This window comes from Trichechus manatus, unplaced genomic scaffold (assembly GCF_000243295.1).
Source record: "Trichechus manatus latirostris isolate Lorelei unplaced genomic scaffold, TriManLat1.0 scaffold00006, whole genome shotgun sequence".
NCBI lineage: Eukaryota > Metazoa > Chordata > Mammalia > Sirenia > Trichechidae > Trichechus > Trichechus manatus.
In genome coordinates this window covers 10007059-10027336 of record NW_004443942.1, presented here as the reverse complement: position 1 = coordinate 10027336, position 20278 = coordinate 10007059, and the positions used below count along the sequence as shown (strand labels likewise).

At 53.1% G+C, this 20278-nt stretch overlaps 1 protein-coding gene across 1 annotated transcript in view; it reads right to left on the bottom strand.

Moving 5' to 3' along the window:
• Positions 1-18500, bottom strand: part of KCNC1 (potassium voltage-gated channel subfamily C member 1) — a 55250-nt gene extending 36750 nt beyond the window's left edge. Inside the window, exon 1 of the mRNA XM_004369687.1 lies at positions 17876-18500. Coding sequence (XP_004369744.1) covers positions 17876-18445 — 570 coding nt within the window. The 5' untranslated portion in view covers positions 18446-18500. The remainder of the gene's footprint in view (positions 1-17875) is intronic.
• Positions 18501-20278: the final 1778 nt, after the last annotated feature.

Sequence of the window (20278 nt, the reverse complement as noted above, 5' to 3'; positions counted from 1 at the left end):
CATTTGGGAATGGTTTATCTTTGTTACGTTAATAAGACAGGATTAGTGTAGGTTGTTCTTGAGTCAATCTCTCTTGAGATATAAAAGAGATTAAACAAGCAAGCAAAGATGGGGGAAAAGAGATGCCAAGCCACATGAAGATCACCCAGGAGCAGAAGCTCAAAAGGACAAGGACCTTTCTTCAGAGCTGACGGAGACAGAAAACCCTCCTCTAGAGCCGGCTCTCTGAATTCAGACTTCTAGCCTCCTAAACTGTAAGAAAACAAATTTCTGTTTGTTAAATCCATCCACTGTGGTATTTCTGTTACAGCAGCACTAGATAACTAAGATACTGAGTAACTAGAAATTTATCCATCATCCTCCCATCCATCCATTTGTTTATCCATCCACTGAGTTACCCACCCAGCTATGTACCGATTCATCCATCCTTCCTTCCATCTGTTCATCCACCCATACATGTTGAAGTTTTCATCGATTCTTTCATCCATGTCCATCACCCACCTGTACATTCAACCAAATTTTTGACCATAGAACCACAGAATAACAAAGCAGGAAGGAACATGGCAGTTGCTCTAGTTTTACTTTCTTGATTTTCAAAAGAAGGCCTGTGATCTAATCCTTTTACCACTTACTAACTGGATCATCTTGTGCAAATAAGTTAATCTCTCTGGACCATTTTTTCCTTTCATCTATAAAATGAGAGTAATATCTAGTTCATCTACCTCAGCACAATATGCTGTTGTGAGGCACATTGCTCTAGCAAATCCTTATTTATTGTTATTCTGTAACAGGCACTATCATTATTTAAGTTGGTCCTTGTCCTCTAAGAAGTTACAGTTGAGTTGGGGAAATAATATAACCTGGAATAGATCAGCTGTATCAAGGGCCTGAAGTCTGACAGGGAAAGTTCTCTGGGAGCACAAAGAACAGAGCATGCTCTTCCAGAAGAGGGATCAGGAAAGGCTACATCAAGTAGGGGCCATCAAAGCTGACCTTGAAGAATGGATCAGATTCAGATCTGCAAGGGTAGAAGAAAAGGTGTTCTTGGTGGAGGGAACAGAATAAGCAAAGGCACAGGGAGGCAGGGGAGCTAGAGTATGTTGGGGAATGGTGATGTGTCTGGAAGCCAAGGGTGGGCAGTCTAGAAAGGCAGGATGGGGTGGTATTTCCAAGGGTAACACAACAGGGCTTAGAAAGGGCTGTGGACATGGAAAGACTTAGCAAGCCAGGACAAACCACAGTAATTCCTAACTCCGAGGCTTTTATTCAAATCCCCAGACTGTCAGACGGGAAAAAATATCTGCTTGGTGACAGCCAGGCCTCAGGAGACACGATTACTGCCGCCTGGAAGGAAAGCCAGCGCCTGGCATTTCTGACCTTTGTGCCACTAAATATATCATTGGTGATGGTGGTTCATGCCCCTGAGGCTGTGAGGCCACCAGAAAAAGCTTCCATGGCCTCCCTCCCTGTGTCCATGGCTTAGCCAGGGCCTCACTCCACCAGCTCCCCAGAGGAATCTGAACCCAGGACTGGGTGACAGGGGTGCATCAGGTAGCCAGATCCAAGCCCTGGTAAGCACTGCCTATGTGCCACACCAGGCTGGGGGACTTTACTGCCTTTGCCCTCTGGGACTCACGATAGCCTGTGAGGTGCAAACTATCATCCTCATGTCACACAGGAGGAAACTGGGGCTCAACAAGTCATCACCTGCTCAAGTCCGTGCACAGACAGGGGGAGACAGACACCCAGGGATGGCCGGATCCAGAAGTCTGGGCTCACTCTTCTACCCCCACCCCTTCCCCACATTCACCTGCGTTTCAGCTCGCAGTCTCCTCCATACACAGTCCTCCTCTGAACCATATTTTCTCCCTTACAAATTATCTTTCTGCTTCTGGTCTTACTGGATTCTTCCAATATCCCTGAGAGGCAGGTGACAGACACCATTATGCACATTTTACGAATGAGGAAACTAAGGCCCAGAAACGTAAGGAGCCATGCCCAGGTGGGCAGGCTGATCAGGGCCAAGCCAGAAGCACCCATGGTAATGTGAAGAGAAGCCCACTGCACAGGGCCAGGCCCTTAGCAGATGACAGCCACGTGGGCTTCCAAGAACACACCCTTGGCCCCTGCCCAGGGCTCTGGCTGGCTGCAAGTGGCCCAGTGGATGAACATGTTCCTCATGGCTGTTCAGAGAGCCCCTGAGGTTGAGCATAAAAAATTCATCTGTAAGTGGCAAGAAGTTGGCCCTGCTGGGTAGCTGTGGTCTGAGGGTGTGCACAGCCTTGCCCTGGTGACAAGGCCCAAGGGGAGTCACACTTCCCCTCTCTACCACCTACGTGGGCAGAGAATGTCCCCAGAGAGCTACCTAACCAAGGCCTGTGTCCCCATCAAATCCTCCTGTGCAGACTTTGGGAGCAGATTCTTAGACTACTCAGGTGGGGGGAAGCTAGCATCTGAAGAGCATCGTAGAAAGATGCCTCACCTGCAAAATGGTGATAACGACAGTAACATATACCTGTGAACACTTGGGCTGTGCACCACGCCAAGGAACTTTTTCTGTCTTATTTCATTTGATTCTCACAACAGCCCTTGAAAGTGAGGAGTCCTGTTATTCCACTTTGAAGCTGAGATGACTAAGGCTTACCAAGGATAAGCAGGTTGCCCAAGGCCACACAGCTAATAGTCAGCACAGCCAGGTCTGGACCCAGGCAGCCTGGCCTTAGTCTGGCCCATAACCTCTACACCAAGCCTCAGGTTTGTGGTGAGAACCAGGTGATCAGCCATCGAATGCTGTGTGAGTTTGGAAAGGGCTGGCAGGACCTTGGAGCCCTGGTGGTGCAGTAGGTAACAGCTCGGCTGCTAATCAAAAGGTCAGCAGTTCAAATCCACCAGCTGCTCCTTGGTAACCGTACGGGGCAGTTCTACTCTGTCCTGTAGGGTTGCTATGAGTCGGAATCACTTGATGGCAATGGGTTTGGTTTTGTTTTTTTGGCAAGACCTGCCAGGTCTCTCATCTTCTGGTTCCATCACAAACTTCTCTCCAACTTCACATTTACCCCCAGCCTCATGGCAGCCCTATGTGGCCCCACTATCTCTCCCTGGGCACAACTGGCCTTCTTCAGGGAGAGGACAGAGGTCCCATTATGGTAAGGCAGGAGCCCCATCCCTTGAGGTCCACCTCCCTGGAGGTCCAGAGTGTGTAGCCACGAGCAGTACAGATGTGAAGGATTCTGGGAACCCAGAGGGACAGGCCCCATAGGAAGCTGACCCACAGTGGGGAGCCCAGTGGGGCTGTGGGGAGCTCTGCTCCGACCTTTCTGACCTGCCACTCTCCCCTGGCTCCTACACCTGCCCCTGAGGTTGGCCTCCCGGCTGTGCCTTGAACCCCAGCACACTCTGCCTCGGAGTTTTTGCACTTCTTCCCTCTGTTCCCAGATGTGCACAAGGCCTCCTCCCTCACCTTCAAGTCTTTGCTGAACATCTGCTCAGTGAACCTTCCCTGCCACACCCTAACATTGTCACCTCCAGCCATCCCGAGGCCCCTTCCCTGTGCTACATATCTCCATAGCACTTCTCAGCACCCAATGCACTATGGATCGTATGCATTCATTTCTTTTCGTTCTCCCTGAACTAGAATGTAAGCTTCTTGAGAGCAGAGATTTCTGACTGCTTTGTTCTTTGGTCTAATAACAGCCTCTCGAGCAGTGCCAGCCACATAGTAGGTGCTCAATAAATATCGTTGAATGAATGAATGCTAACAGCAGCCCCTGGCAGGAGAACTACTCACAGACTATCTTTATGTGCACAGTAGCAGGGTAGAGAGAGAAGTCTCTTTCTGTCACTGTGGAACAGAAAGGAAAGAGTTGAGATGGGTGGGCATCAGGGGTGGTGGGGCAGGGGCCCTGTGGGCAAGAGCCAGGGTGAAGCAGGAGCCAGGGGCTGCCAGGCTAGCAGCCAGGGGTCTGGGTTGGGCAGGTGGGAGGGGCATCTGTGGCCCTGCACAAGCTTGAGAAAGAGTCATTTGGCTTCCATGGCCCAGGCCAAAGCAGCGTCTCAGCTTGGGCCTAGTGAGTCTGGCTTTAGAGGCACCCCGAGCTCAGCTATCTGGGCTGCCCTAGCTAATATTAGCCTGTCCTCGCCCAGCCTGGTGTCAGCCTGGCAGGGAAACCCAGCTCCAAAGTGGGCACCGCCCACTGGCACCAACAGGAGCCTCCAGCCCTTGCCCTTAGGCTCTGGCTGCATCTTGGGTCTGCCTAGCCCCCTGCTGCTGCTCTTCCCCGTGCCCAAGCATCCTCTTTAAAGAGAACACATTTCAATGCCCTGATCTGCAATGCATGACCCTCCACCCCACCCACTAGCCCCACCACACAGGCATACTTGTCAGCATCTCAGGTCCCCATGCTTGGCTCCCAACCAGTGCCTGATGTCAACGGCCCTCTGTACCTCTCACCAGGCAGGCACAAGATTCATCATTCATCTCTCTCTCTTTCTCTACTGCACCACTACACCTGGGGAAGGAGGCAGAGCAAGGCTGAGAAGCCCCATTACAACAGATGGGGAGACTGAGGTTCAGAGGGGGCCTGCGCGCACACACACACACACACAGCAGTTCACAGGAGAATCAAGACAGAATCCAGGCCTGCCTCCCAGGGTGACACACCTAACATCTAGTCCCTGGGAGGCAGACTGTGGAAGAAGGAGCCCCAGGGACCAAGGTACAGGAGGTGACCCCTAGAAGAAGTATTTGGAGGAAGAGCCTGCAGCTAAAAGAAGGAAGTGGACAGTGGCATAGGAGAGGGTTTGAATCTTTGAGGGCCAGGAGCTGGTAAAGAGAAGATAATGGAACCCACAATAATTAAGCACTTATTATGTTGCCGGTTCTGGGCTAAGTGCTTAACACATTTAATCCTCCCAATTTCCCTATGAGTCCAGTGCTATTAACATCCCTCTCTTGAGCCACAGATGAGTTAGGTAAGTTGTCCAAGGTCGCACAGCTAGGAAGTGGTGAGGCCAGGATTCAAATACAGGATGTTTGGCTCCAGAGGCTGTGCTCTTAGACAACTGGGCTTCAAAGTATTGCCAGCGTCATGTACCAAGAAACGTAGAGCTAGCGGTGAAGTCCACGCACTTTCTACTGAATATGTGACCGAGGCTCAGAGCTCGGAGTTCGGCACAAAAAGTATCCTGAGCCTTCCTGGGGAACAGTCTGTTTTGAAAGTCAGCAGATAATGCCTAGAATTCACAAACACAGCTGACAGAGGAAAGCAAAGGGATAATGAGAGGAAAGGGGATGAAGAGGGAAGAAAATGGGGAGGGAGAGGTAGAAAAAGAACATGGCTGATCTTCAGGAGAAACAGTCTGAAGAGAAGTTCTACTCAATATCCCAATTTCATCATCCTAATAAGAGCTCGTAATGAGGGCGGTGGTGGTTCAGTGGTAGAATTCCTGCCTTCCGTGCAGGAGACGTGGGTTTGATCCCCAGACAATGCACCTCATGCGCAGTCATCACCTGTCTGTCAGTGGAGGCTTGCATGTTGCTATGATGATGAATAGGTTTCAGCGGGACTTCCAGACTAAGACAAACTAGGAAGAAAGGCCTGGTGAACTACTTCTGAAAACCGTGTGGTTCACAATCGTCTATTTCACAATAGTGTTTTGTCCCATTGTGCACGGCTAGGGGACTGACTTGACGGCAGCAACAACAACAACAGTAAGAGCCTGTGCATCCTGGTTTTGGAAAACAGTTTCTTAGACTCTGAGCTCTGTCTATGGGTGGTAAGTAGGCTGACTCAGTGTGAAGGAGGAGTGTGGAGAGATGGAGGGGCCAGGAAGTGAAGTGACCTCATCTGGCCCTGAGTGGCGGCAGCAGCAGACGGGACCTACCCTGATAGGGGTCTGGCCCCCCAACTGGGACGCTCCAGCACACCAGCACTGTCCCAGCCTCTGCTTGTTCATCAGTGCTCTAGGCTTGGGGGATGGAAGGATCATGTTCACAGGTGAGGCAAAGGAGGAGGGAGCCCACTAGCAACAGGCTCAAAGACGTGGTGTCAATGTCTGACCTATGACTTGAACTCAGGCCTCCTTATCCATTCTTTCAACAAATATTTATTTAGCACCCACTATGTGCCAGGCCAGCTGTCAGTGGGTGGCACAAACAGTTTGCCCTCAACTACTAACCTAAAGGTTGGTGGTTCGAAGACTCCCCAGTGGAGCTGTGGAAGAAAGGCCTGGCAATCTGCTTCTGTAAAGATCACAGCCAAGAAAACCCTATGAAGTAGTTCAACTCTAACACATGGGGTGACCATGAGTCAGAATCAACTCAATGGCAATGGGTTGGGTTTATGTTCCAGGCCATGTTCTGGGTACCAGGGATAGAATAATAAATAAAAAAAACAAAAATCCCTGCCCTCGAGTAGCAGGGGCGGGGTCTGGGTACCATGGTTTCAGGGGACATCTAGGTCAATTGGCATAACAAAGTTTTTAAAGAAAATGTTCTGTATCCCACTTTGGTGAGTGGCATCTGGGGTCTTAAAAGCTAGTGAGTGGCCATCTAAGATGCATCATTTGGTGCCAACCCACCTGCAGCAAAGAAGAATGGAGAACACCATAGACACAGGAAAGTCTTAGCCCAAGAGACAGAAAGGGCCACATAAATCAAAGACTTCATCAGCCTGAGACCAGAAGAACTAGATGGTGCCCGGCTACCACAATGACCACCCCGACAGGGAATACAACAGAGAGTCCCTGATGGAGCAGGAGAAAAGCGGGGTGCAGAACTCAAATTCTAGTAAAAAGACCAGACTTAATGGCTTGATTGAGACTGGAGGGACCCCGGAAGACATGGCCCCGGGACTCTCTGTTAGCCCAAAACTAAAACCATTCCCGAGGCCAACTCTTCGGACAGAGATTAGACTGGACTATGGGATATAAAATGATACTCGTGAAGAGTGTGCTTCTTAGCTCAAGTAGATACATGAGACTAAATGGGCAGCTCCTGTCTGGAGGCAAAATGAGAAGGTAGAGAGGGTCAGGAGCTGGTTGAATGGACACGTGAAATCCCAGGGTGAAAAGGAGGAGTGTGCTGTCACAGTATAGGGAGAGCAACTAAGGTCACAAAGCAATGTATGTATAAATTTTTGTATGAGAGACTAACTTGAATTGTAAACTTTCACTTAAAGCACAACAATAAAAAAAAAATCCCCGCCCTCATGGAGCTTAGATTGTAGTGGGTGGAAACAGACAATAAACAAGGCAAATAAGTAAAATGTATAGTATGTTAGATGGTAGCAAATGCCAAGGAGAAACAACAGAGCAAGAAAGGGGGAAAGGGAATGGAGAGGGTGTAACTCGAGAGGATGACATCCAAATGCAGACCTGAAGGAGGTGAGGGGGTGAGTGTCTGAGGGAGCTACAGGTATGCAAGTCCTGAGGCAGAAGCACAAGCAGTGTGCTGGAGGAAATCAAGGAGGCCAGGGTGAGTGAGGAAAAGAGAGGCAGGAGAAGATAACGGAGAGGTTGTTGGGGAGGTCACATGGAATGCTGTGACCCTTGTAAGGACTTCGGTTTCTCCTTTGAGTGAGTCCGAAGGCACCAGAACAGAGGAGTGCCTTGGTCTGACTAGTATTTTAACAGGACGACTCTTGCTGCCATGTGGAGAAGAGATAAGGGGACCAGGGCAGAAGCAGGAAGGACAGTTAGGAAGCCTTTGCAGTAATCCAGGGTAGAAAAGACGATGGCTGCTATCAGGGAGGCAGCAGTGGAGGTGATGAGATGTATAGCCAGCAGGATTTGCTGATATGTGAGAAAAAGAGAGGAGTCTAGGATGAGTCCACGGTTTTTGCAACTAGAAGGATGCAATTGCCATTTACTGAGATGGGGCCTCACCTCCAGGCCCAGTCACCCTGCCACCAATCCCTTGGCACAAGAGAAGATGAGAATCACCCGTGCAGCTCTGCCAACCTACACAGCCCCATCCAGCCCTCTCTGGGTCAGGATGCTTCCCTTGGAATGGGAACCGCTGCTTACATCAACACTTCTCAGACTTTAATGTGCATATGAATCATCTGAGGATCTTGTTAAAGTGGAAGTAGGTCTAGGGTGGGGCCTGACATTCTTCATTTCTAACAAGTGCTCAGGTGATGCTGATGCTGCTGGTCAGAGGACCACACCTGGAGTAGCAAGAGCCCATGACATGTCCCAGACCCCACTGCAGGGATTCCCCCTCATTGAGCATTAGCATCACCTAGGTGTGGAGTAAAATCCTGATTCCTGACTCTTTCCCAGGCCAAGAATTGGAGCAGAGCCCAGGAGTTGGAACTTTTTGAAGCTGTCCACATGATTCTGAGGGTCAGCCAAGGTTGGGAGTCTTCAAGCAACCTCTACTATGGCCATAAGAGCTAGCACCCCTACCCCAGCCCTGGCCCCATCCAACACTACACTTGCCCACTGCACCCCTATGCACAGCACCCCTATACCATGAAATTGCCCCACTGCCCCTGCTCCAGTTGCTACAGCCCAGGGCAGCATCCCCCCTCCAAGTGTGCCTTTCTGCAACTCCCTGATGGCAAACCAGGGCTTCAAACTGGTTCAGATTGGTTCAGTCATGGCCGATGAAGCAAAATCGAAACAGACCTAAATTTTTAAAATTTGAGTGAAGCAGAACAATAATTAGAACGGGAAAAATGACAGGTCGGAGCCTTGGAATGGGAGACTTGGAAAAGGTGTAGTGGGCCCTTTCAGGAGCCTGATGCAGGAGATTGGATTATTGTTAGAACTGTGGAGAGAGACACACATTCAGAGTGACCCAGTCAGCTGGCTGCCACCTTTGAGCTGGGCATTACTGTTTCCAACTCTACTGGTCAAGAGATGTGGTTGCTATGCAACATGCACACTGCCCTTGTTTTCTAAGAGGGAGATTGAGTTTCTAGCTGAGCTTTGACTCATAATTTTTCCTGTGCCAGTTATTGTTCCAGTTCACCCACGTTTTAAAAATTTGGGTCCGTTCGGGTTTCTCTTCATCAGCCATGACTGAATCGGAAAGAACCGGTTCTGAAGCCCTGGGGCAAACAGCCAAGAGAAAGGTCTGGAAAAGAGAGCAATAGGTGCTGCCCGCTGGCACTGAGCAAGCACACCCTAAAGAGCTGGTGTCCACAGGTGTGTGCTGCTGAGAGGGTTGGGTGAGCCTATCATGCCCATGAGGGCTCACAGGTACCTAGCACCAGTGCCAGCCCCAGACAGGTGTATCATTACTATGCCTTGAATGAATGAGTGAAAACAGTTTGAGCAAGGCCAGATGCATGTAGGGGAAGCTTTTCAGATCCCCTCTCCCTGTGCACCGTATCCCCTTGGTGCCAGGACCCTTGCTAGGAGAGCTCAAACATGTCCTGGGGATGAGAGGAACAGGCCAAGGATGCAGAAGGAGAGCTAGGGAAGGAAAAACTTAGTTCCCACGGCTCCTCTGGGAAGCTGAAGTCCTAGAATTCTTGGACTGCTGGAATGTGAGAGCTGGCAAGGGATTCAGCAGTCCTTTAGAAAGACCTCTATATTTTTCAGGTGGAAAAACTGCAGCCTGAAGGGGTGACGGGACTTGCCCAAGGTAGCCCAGTTGTTTTAGTGTGCTAGCTCCTGAACTTCCTCTGGCCCAGTTCCCTGACACTCACACCAGGGTCTTGTCTGTGGCTTCATCTCTCCACATATCTGGGCTGGTCACTAATTCTGATGGCCTGCCAGTCCTCAGCTCCAGGCCTCCAGAACTGACCCACTGACCTCAAGTCATGCAAGCCTGGTGACTCTGTGCCCAACCCAAGCCCCTCACTCCCAAAGGAAGAGGTCAAAGAGGGCTGGGGCAGTCAGGCTAGGTTTTAGGGAGCTGGACCTCGAGCAATGGATTTTCACATTCAGCCAAGAGTGGAGAAGATGCTGCAGTGAAGGGAACAGATGAGCAAAATCCCAGAGGCGGGAATGAGGGCTGAAGACGAGGAGGCCAGGGAGGAGTCTGGCAGAAGGGAGCAGCAGGAGACATGGCCAGGTTCCAGAGCAGAAGGCCTCGAATGCCGAGCTGAGGAGGAGCCAGCATTCCTACCATGCATCACCTCACACGGGAATAACTTCTGATCTCCCCAAACCCTTTGCCATTTCCTTCCAGGCCATATGGAGCCCAGAACCTGTATGTATGGGGGGGGAGCAATTGAGGCACCTTCTGGAAACCCTCTTCTTGGGGCTGCCAGATCACTCCCTTAGCCCAGCCAGGCCTGACTCTCACCTGCTATCACCCAGAGACCAGAATTTGCTGAGAAGGAGCCCCAGACAGGTTGTTGGGAAAGGATGTGTGGTAGGGGGAGAGACAGAAACAGATGGAAATCCAAGCCTGGGGCACAGCAAGCCACAAAGCCCACCACCCTTGGAACACCAACAGTGGGCAGTACTGTGTAGTGATTATAGACAGAGCTCTGTGTCAGACAGACCCAGGTCTGAATGCTGGCTCCAATGCTCACAGGCTAAGTGACTTTGGATAAGTTACTTAACCTCTCTGAGCCTTATCAGATCCATCTGTGACACTGGCATGATGATAATAATTCAGTCTCATAGAAGTTTTATGAGAATTAAATGAGAATATGTATAGCAAGCCTGTAAAACAGTGTCTGAAACATAATAAGTGCTTTACTAAGTATTAGCCATTACGACTGACTCAAGGAAGGAAGGGGGTTCTGGAAAATCTTGCTTAAGGGATGCTGAGGACAGGATTTGGGACCAGTCTGGTTGACTGGCATGAGGAGGTCTCAATCAGCTATGCTGAGCCCTGGGAGGGGAAAGGGAACAAGGAAGGGAGGTGGGAGAGCAGTTAACTGCTTACTCTACCTTCCTGGGGGAAGAAATCAATGGGAGTAGGTGAGAAGACTACCACCCATCTGTCAGTTTGTCATACTGTGGTGGCTCATGTGTTGCTGTGATGCTGGAAGCTATGCCACCAGTATTTCAAAGACCAGCAAGGTCACTCATGGTGGACAGGTTTCAGTGGAGCTTCCAGACTGCAGCAGACTAGGAAGAAAGGACTGGTGACCTACTTCTGAAAATTAACCAATAAAAACCCTATAAATCACAACAGAATATTGTCTGATATAGTGCTGGAAGATGAGCCCCCTAGGCTGGAATGCACTGAAAAAACACAGTGGCCTCAACAATGGACTCGAGCATATCAACAATCATGAGGATGGTGCAGGACAAGGCAATGTTCTGTTCTGTCGTACATGGAGTTGGCATGAGTCAGAGCCAACTCTGACAACAAGGTAAGAGGAAAACAGTGTGGCCTGGTGGGGTTTGGTTTTCTTTTAAAACTGAGAGCCAAAAGAAATACCAATTGCCAGGCCCTGGGCTGAGAGGGCTGGGCTGTGAGTTTGAGACTCCTTGATTCCCTGTGTGGTTTTGGGTGAGAATTTTCCTCTCTCAGCCTGTTTCTCCTCCACTGGATGAGGGCAGTGGCTAGAGGTAGCCTGGGGGCACCTGTCCCACTCCAACATTCCCACACACTGGGGAACGTGGTCCCTTCCACCCAAGTGGTTCCCCTGAATAAGGACTGGGCAGCAAACTGTCCCCAGAGCCTCTCAGGCCCTCCTTTTCCTCTGAGATTGCACCCAGAGATGGAAGCTCAGGCCAGGGTGGTGGCCAGGTTGGTCCAAGGGCTGACAGGAGGCAGTGGCTCGAAGCCTTGACCTTTTGGTCCAGAGTGAATGCTCCGGTCATGGGACAGCTCAGAATAGCTGGAGACACTATATTCAACTGTCATGGGAGGCCCCGAGATCCCGGGCCCAGGCAGCAGGCCCTGGGAGAAGCCCCCACCAGGCCCCCTCCCCAACCTCTGAGATGACCCACCTCCTTCTCAGGGAGGTTCAAGTCAATTCTCTCTAGAGCTCCTGGCAGATGCCAGGCCTCCTGCCCTGAATCAGCGAGCACAAAACTGCCCCCAGTACACCACACTCCAATACTCTCTGAGGTGTTGAGACCTGAACCAGCCCCCCAACTAACCTGTGACCTCAGTAAAGCACTCCTTTCTGGGCCTCAGCTTCCTCAGCTGTCGTAATAATAGCTCCTATTATATTGAGCACAGGAAGCTTACGGTCTGGAGACGGAGACAACCCTGAATCAAGGAAGGCAGATAATGAACATTTTATTATAAATGAAATAGTTTTTTTGACAGAAAGGACCCTGGTTCTGAACCCTCACCTGGCCTGTGGGGTCCTAGAAAGCAGCACTGAAGAAGTGATGTTTGAGACAGGATATGAAAGGTGAAGAGGGGTGAACCAGGAGGAAACAGCACAGGCAAAGGCCCTAGGGTAGGGAGAACCTAGTACATTCGAGACACTGAAAAGGAGGCCAGGTGGCTGGAGCTCAGTAAGCGATGGGGAGAGCCAGGCCAGAGGAGGCTGTAGAGCCAGGCAGGGTCTGCGAGGCTGCAGTACAGGTGGGAAAGCACTAAAGGGTTTTAAGCAAGCAAGATTTTGTGAGTTGAAAAAACCCCTGTGGTTGTCAAAGTGGAGAATGAACTGGAAGGGCCAGATGGAGGCAGGAAACCAGTCAGGAGGGTGTTGGAGAGGTGGACCAGTGGGAGACAAATGGTAGCTTGGACCAGGATGGTGGACATGGAGACAGAGGAATAGAATGGGGTCTAGAGATAGTCATGAAGTAAAACGATAATATAACCAATAGGAGTAATAACAGAAGCATGAGCACTTACTGCATGCTAGGTCCTGTGGCTCAGGGCTCTTCACATATTACCTCAGTAAATCTTTACATCAACCCTCTGAGGGTTATTTCCATTTTAGAAATAAAGAGGCCAAGGGACTGTGGCTAGGAGATGCTTAGTTTCTGATTTTCATTACCGGGAAGGAGGTGTTGGGGAGCGGAGTTGGAGGGGCCATTCAAAAACATGAGGATCCCTGGCAAAAGATCATGGGAGGGAGAACACTGGGGACATAGGGGACACACTGTGATGGGCAGCACTTGAGGTGACCAGGAGGAGAACACACCCAGCCCCTTCTCCCCTTCACATGGGGACCTTGACCTGAGGGAGGCTCTGAAGGTGAGAGGACAACTGCCGAGGAAGTCCCTGACAGCAGTTCTGTCCCCATTTCCTCTGTATGCCAGGGCAAGGCTCCAAGATCCCTGGGTCAGCTGGGACCAAAGGAAGGAAAAGAAGTCAGGCCAACCGCTGGCTGGCTCTTCATTGCAGCCACCAAGTGAATTTCCTTCCCAGGGAGTTAAGAAGGAGGCAGGGCTGCATCAGGTCTCAAAGAGGTGGGGACAAGGCAACGAGAGAGAGGTTTGGGGTCAGAGAAGAGGAGAGCAGTGGGATGGGCAGAGGTGGGCTTCCCCAGCTTGAGGATCATTTCTACTTTCTTGCCATTTGGAAGATCAAGTGACTCTGGGGGACAGATGTGTCACACACACATACACATACATACACACACACACACACATATGGGGGACACCCTTTGGCCTGCAGCTCAAGGACCACCCTTGGCCCTGACCTGACACAGAATGAGGTTCCTGGAGACGACATGAAAATCACAGACAAAGTCAAGGGACTCAGACCTAAGCTAGCCCCTAAAATGGAGGGCAGGTTTCAAGACAGGGCTGCCCCCCCCAGTGCCGCCCCAACACATCCCTGCTCTGTTCTCACCCCTGCAGGCCTTTCAATGCTTGCACTGCCCATCCCCTGCCATCTGTCAGGCTGACTTCTACTTGCCCCTCAAAGCTTGCCCCAGCATTACCTCCTCTGGGGCAGTTCTTCCATGCCACCCTCCAGGCTGAATTCTGGCAGGACTCTGTACTCCTGTGGCCCCAGAAAGCCCCCTCACAGCCCTTACCACACAGTGTCATCATCATCCTGCCCTATGTGTGTGTGTGGCACCCCCCTCAGAATACAAGTTAGGCCCATCCTGTCCCAGCTCACCTCCCCAAACCCCAGGCTGGGTGCCCAGGAAAGCATAGGAGAGAGCGACCAGGGAACTAGCTGCTCCAGCTAGCACTGTTACCCCTGAAGAGCTCAGACGGGACCTCCCTCTCCAGTCAAACAGTCCCTATCTTCCAGGGCCAACGCCAAAGCTGGGGGTGAGATGGAGGCTCCTCAGGGAAAGGTGATCTCACCATCTGGTCCACAAACCAGCAACTAGCCTGAGCTCGAACAGTATTTGTATTGAGGATGGGAAATGGGTAGCAAAGCCCCTCACTAAGGCTGCTGTCTAAGTCCAGGGAGATCAAGGCAGCAAGTAGGAAGCTAGTCTGGAGCTTCATTTTCCTTGAGGCATGCTCACATCCAGGCACATACAAGGTCTCTCTCACACACAAGCACACACAACACTGACACACAGGCCCAGGGTCACACATACACAACAGTCACACACACACAGCAGGCCCAGGGCCTCACACACACAACCTCACACGCAATCTCTGTCTACACCCAGCCTCACGTATACACAGCCTGTCACACACTGCCCATCCAACACATATACAGCCTCACACACTGAGGGTCTCATGTACACACACACAGACATAGAGATGCAAAGCTTCACAAATATATACTTTTACACATGCCACACACAGCACTACACTCACACAGCAACACACACACCTCAAGTCTCTCACACATTCTCAGAATCTCTCCCACAGACAGCATCTCTCTTACACGTACAGCCTCTCTCTCTACTTCTTATATGGGCGCTCTCTCCCACAGTCTCATCCTCACACAAAGTCCATCTCTCAAAACACAAAGAATTTGTCTCTCGCACATTCACACCGAATTTCTCTGACAGAGACTCTCTCACACACTCACAGAATCTCTCTCACAGTCACCGTCTCACCACACACACACACACTCAGAGACTCATTTACACATATTTTTATTCTCACACATGGACTTTCTCTCTCACACATATGAAGAGTCTCACACCCACACAGACTCTCTCTTACACACACAGGTTTTCTCTCTCATACATACAGCTTTTCACACCCACATACAATGTCACACACATACTGGATTCTGATCTAGAATCTAGACTAAAAATTTAAGTCCTGGCCCACCAATTTGAGGAGGCTTGATGCCCCAGGAGGGGGAGGGGTAAACAAAGGTGACAGCAGCAGCAGAGCAAAGATGGAGGGTGGGAGGGAGGGCGGGCAGAAGGCTGGTCCCTGCGCAGATGAGCTGCAGAGAGGCAGCGCAATGCAGCTAGGCCAGCCGGGAGTACGGTGGGAAGCCTGGGTTCTAATCCCGGCTCTGCCCTCAGTTCTTGTGTGCCCTTGGGCAGGTCCCACCCCTTCTGGGCCTCAGCGTCCTCATCTGTCACTTAAGGGGATAGGAAGAGACTACAACCTTTCTGTGGGGCCGCCAGAGAAAGAAGGTGGCACAGATAGTCTGGAGGTATCTTCTAATATGGGTATCTCCATGCCCCCGCTAAATTGTCCAGCTTTTCCCTCAGAGTCTGCTCGTCAGTGAACCTTCACTCGAGAGAATCAAGACTTTTCTGTAAGGTTATATACACCAACAAGACCCCAAACCAAATTAGCTGGTCCATTTGTCCATATTGGGTGAAGGCTACCCATAGCCTAGGAATGTCGGGTGGGAGGAGAGAAACAAGGAAGGGGGCTGGAAGATGACCCCTGCTTCCGGGACAAGGGTCAGAGCCCTAAAGCTGAGCCCAAGGGTGGGGAAGGGGGTGGGAGACCCAACCTCTTGCTAGGAAGTCAGGAGGGAGAGAGGACAATGAGGAAGTTGGGTCTAATCCTTGCTTCTGGGGGGCTAAGGGGCGGGGGAGAAGTGATGCTGTCCAAGGTCAAACGTAGGCTGAATGGGCAGCTGCGCTAACCCAAGCCTTTGCCCAGAATGCCCCTCTCCAACATGTGCTGGTTCAACCTCCCAGTCCCCCTCCTCCCACCCCTCCCCACAGCACAGCCACAACCTCCAGTTACATAATTCTCTGGCTGAGGGGGCCTGTATCAGGAGAGGGCAGGGGAGGGGAATTCTCTGAGAGCCCCAGTCCACTCTGGGGAAGGGAATGGAGCTGATAGACAGCTCAGAGGAGGATGGGGTCCCTGGAGACCTGGGTTTTAGTCCTTCTTGGCTTCTAGCTCCCCGAATGACCTTGGACAGGGTCCTCAGTGGCAAAACCAGGGGCCTGGCTCTCTCCCTATTACCACCCCTCCACACACACACCTCTTCTACAATTCAAGGTATGACTCTGACATATTGCCCCCTCCCTCATATGCTAAAATATGGAGTGTTTTATCCCAGTAACCAATCTACCATGCCTGTGCCTCAATACAGCCTTTCTCTGCCTTGTGGGAGCCTCAGTGCCCCCAAATCCCCTCCCATACTGGTCCTGTGGAGACACTTCTGCTCTCTCCCCAGCCCCACTGCCCACCCTCATGGCTCTCACTCAGGCTCCAGTGGGCAGGAGGGAAGGTATGTGGAGCAGTAAAGGCCAGAAGGGCAGAGGCAGGGGTTTACCTGGTGAGGGGCTGGTGGGGGGCTGGTGGGGGGTGGCTCACACATTGGGGAGGGGCTTTGCTTGAAATCCTAATGGGCTGAGCTCTGCCCTTCCCTCTCATGCCTAAGAGCCTGTTTAGGCCTCTGAGGACAGAGCCCAGCACAGGCCAGGGGTTTCTCTCCTGGAGTAGGGGCTGCTACCAGTGACTCCCTTTGGGCTCAGCTACTAGTAGCCCAGCAGCAAAGGTCCTTAGAGCTCACCAGACCCCCTCCTGCATTTTACAGATGAGAAAACTAATCCAGAGAGGCCATCTGGGGGCCAAGGTCAGCAGCAGGGTGTTCCTTCGCCCCTGTAACAAGGTACTGTCACTAAAGGGGAGTATCCAAGGAAGACACACCCACCTCTCACACATCTCCTTGCAGGTTCCCCCTAAGGGCCCCTCCTTTCCTCTCCACAGGTCTCAAAGTAAGCACAGGCATGAGCCCAGTGGACCCTTCCAACATCCTCCCCTACAGACAAGGAGGAAGGACAGTCTCTGTTCCCAGAAACAGGTCCCAGAGGGATCACCTCCTCCCTGCCCCCCCCCCACATACCCAACATCCCAACTATTGTGTGTCATCCAGTAAATTCTGACTCATAGAAACCCTACAGAACAGAGTAGAACCCCCCATAGGGTATCCTAGGCTAGCAGATCACCAGGTCTTTTCTCCTACTGAGCTGCTGGTGGATTGGAACCTTCGACTTTCAGTTAGCAGTCCAGTACTTAACCATTGCACCACTAGGGCTATCAAGCTATTAATTAGCCATAAAGATCCCCCCTTGACCATCTCCTCAGAACAGCCTGAGGCTGCTCCCTGGGGCAGGTGAGGTCTGTCTGTGTCAGGCCAGGGATCAAGCCCTTCTGTAGCCCTGTCAACTGCAGAACTTTCCCAGCTTTCCTCCCCAACCACAGTCTAGAGGGCAGTTCTTTATCACACCTTCCTAATGTACAAAGTGGCAAAGACACAAATATGCACACACAGGTGCTCATGAACACTCCAACATACACACATGCTCACTCATTTCCACTACATACTTCACCCACCCAAACACACACTACCATACTTACATAAATATGCACAATTTACTCATACGCACAAACACACCCATTCATACTTACTATACAAATTACATTAGGAAATACAGACATAGGCTTTCAGATACATACATAATTGATTGTCACTCTTGAAAAAAGTCACCCTTTCTGTCTTACACACGTGTACACACACACACACACACACACACACACACCTCATTTCGGAACTCCCTGGACGCCAGTTCTGGAATCCACCTCTGCCCGCGGGGAGGGAGAGGATGCTGCTTTCCCATCTCGTTCTTTTGAAGGGGCTGTCACTTACCCGCGCATAGCGGGATGAGTAGGGGTCCTCGAAGAGCGCCCAGATGCGCGGCTGCCAGCGGCGCCAGAAGCCGCCCGTCCGTCCGTCCGGAGAGTCGCTGAGCGCCAGGCGCTTGGTCATCTCCAGCTCGTCCTCGCCGTCGCCCGAGTCTCCGGGGCCGTCGGCGTCCGCGTCGTCAGCGCTGTTGTCCAGGGGCGCGCCGCCGAAGCTGTCGAGCGCCTCCTCGGCGTCGCGGTGCTGGCGGTACGTCATCCAGCAGCAGGGCTCCACGTCGGTCTCGTCGATGCCCCAGAAAGCCAACTCCTCCTCGTAGAGCGGCCCGCACACGTCGGCCGGGCAGTGCAGCTTCCCGGTGCGGTAGTAGTTCAAGATGTGCGCGAATACGCCTGGGTGGCGGTCGAAGAAGAACTCGTCTGCGCGCGGGTCATAGTCGAAGTGGCTGTGGGCGTCGGGCTCCGCCAGCCAGGCGAGCCGCGTGCCGGGCAGCGTGCGCAGCGTCGAGCGGTACGTCTGGTGGCGCGTGCCGCCCACGTTGATCACGATGCGCTCGCTTTCGTCCCCTTGGCCCATTGCGGCGCCCCCTTAGGCATGGCGCGGCCCAGCGACACCCATGGGAGCAGCCGCCAGGGGGAGTCGGCGCCGGGGAGGGGGGCGCGCGGCCTCCTCCCCCCTCCCCCCAGCCGTCGGGGGGAACAGAGGAACTTGGCTCTGGCCACCCCAACGAGTGACCCAAGCCCCTTGGGGTATTTTCTGTCGAATGCCGGTCCAGAGGAGGATGCAAGGGATCCGAAGGGTCTCCAGGCGCCAGATGTGGAAGGGAGCTGGTCCGGCTGCGGAGGTGGCAGAGGAGGGAGAAAGGGACGAAAGAAGGGAGGGGGGCGGTGCTCAGCGGCGAGCCCCGGGAGGAGGAGGGGAGGGGTGGGGGGGCCGGGCTCCCGTCCCCATCTCAGCGGGAAAATGAAGAAATCGACACAAAGATTTTAGGGGGAGAGTCAGCTGCTCTCGGTGCTAGACAGATAGACCAGCCCCTGGCAGGGGGAGGGGAAGAGAAGTGGCCGCGGAATCCGCGCTTCACTGTGCGGTGGTCGCCTCAGCGTGCTCTCGGCGCAGGGGAGATGGATGCCAGCTGCCTTCCTCCCTGCGTGGCCGGGCTGCAGCTCCGTGCGCGGGGCGGGCTCCGGCCCCCTCCCTCTCTCCTTGCCTGGCCGCCTGCTTCCCCCGGCGGCGGGCGCGCCCGCCCGCCCTCCGCGCTCCTTCTCCCCGCCTCCCAAAGGAGATGGCGGGCCCCCTGGGCAGGGGCGCCCGGGGCGCCGTTCGGTGTGGCAGCCGCTGCGCGCTGAGCTCGGTGCTCTCCGGCTCGAGCTGGGGCTCCTCTGGGCTGCGCTCCGACTCCGGCTCCGGCCGCAGTGCTGAAGGGACAGCTCCTGGACTGGGGTTTTCCGAGCTGAGTTCGATCTAAGGCGTCGGCGAGCACTGGCTCCGGTGCCTCTGCACCCGGCGCTCCGCGCCCGGCTTTGGGCAGGCGGTTGGCGCTGCCCGCCGAGGCTAGGGGCTGCGGCGGTCGGGCCCGAGAGGCGGGGGTGGGGGGTCGGGGTACGGCGAGGCGAGGCCGGCGAGGCGGGGAAGACGAGGCGCGGAGCGGCTGCCGCTGCCGCGACGCTGCTGGCGGCTGGGCTGTTGCTCGGCTCGCTTGCTGGCTTGCTGTCTCGCACGGTCCGCGTCTAGCCCGCCGCTCTCCGGACACCGGCACACGGCGCGCGCAGCCGCACTCGCCCCCAAAGGGAGGTGCCGCGCTGGGTCCTAAAAAGCCCTGATTCTGCGCCCCCCTCCCAGCCCCGCGCGGAGCTGGGCCTCCCTCAACCCCGGCGCTGGGGGCGCCAGCCTGGCACCGCTTTTGCTGCTGCCCGGGGACCCGCCGACGCTCCGCCCTCAAGGAGTGCCACTCATGGCGAGGTCTCCGAGAGACGTCTGGGCCCATGCCCTCGAGCTAGACTGAGGTGAAAAGGGCGTTGGCACCGGCAAGGCACCCGTCCCTCTTCTTCCAAACCAGGGACTGTCTGATCTGCTGGTGAGACGAGACGCCCCCAGCTGCCGTCAGAGACACCTTGACCCCGACCAATACTGACCTACTGACCACTTTAGTAAACCTTTTAATACCAACACTTTCCACCAAACCTGGAGCTCCCATGACCTTTCCTTATAGATCCTCTTACATGAACTCCCAAATAATACCCCGCACACTTTGACCTCTAAGCCTTCCACTAACTACCCAGTAGTCCTGGACCCCTGTTAGCCCCTTTTGACCCCTTATTGACAAAGGGCCCTTCACAACTTCCAACTGACCCTAGTCTTCCATAGTCTCTCACAGTGCTTCACACAACCCTGCCACGTTGATCACAGCTC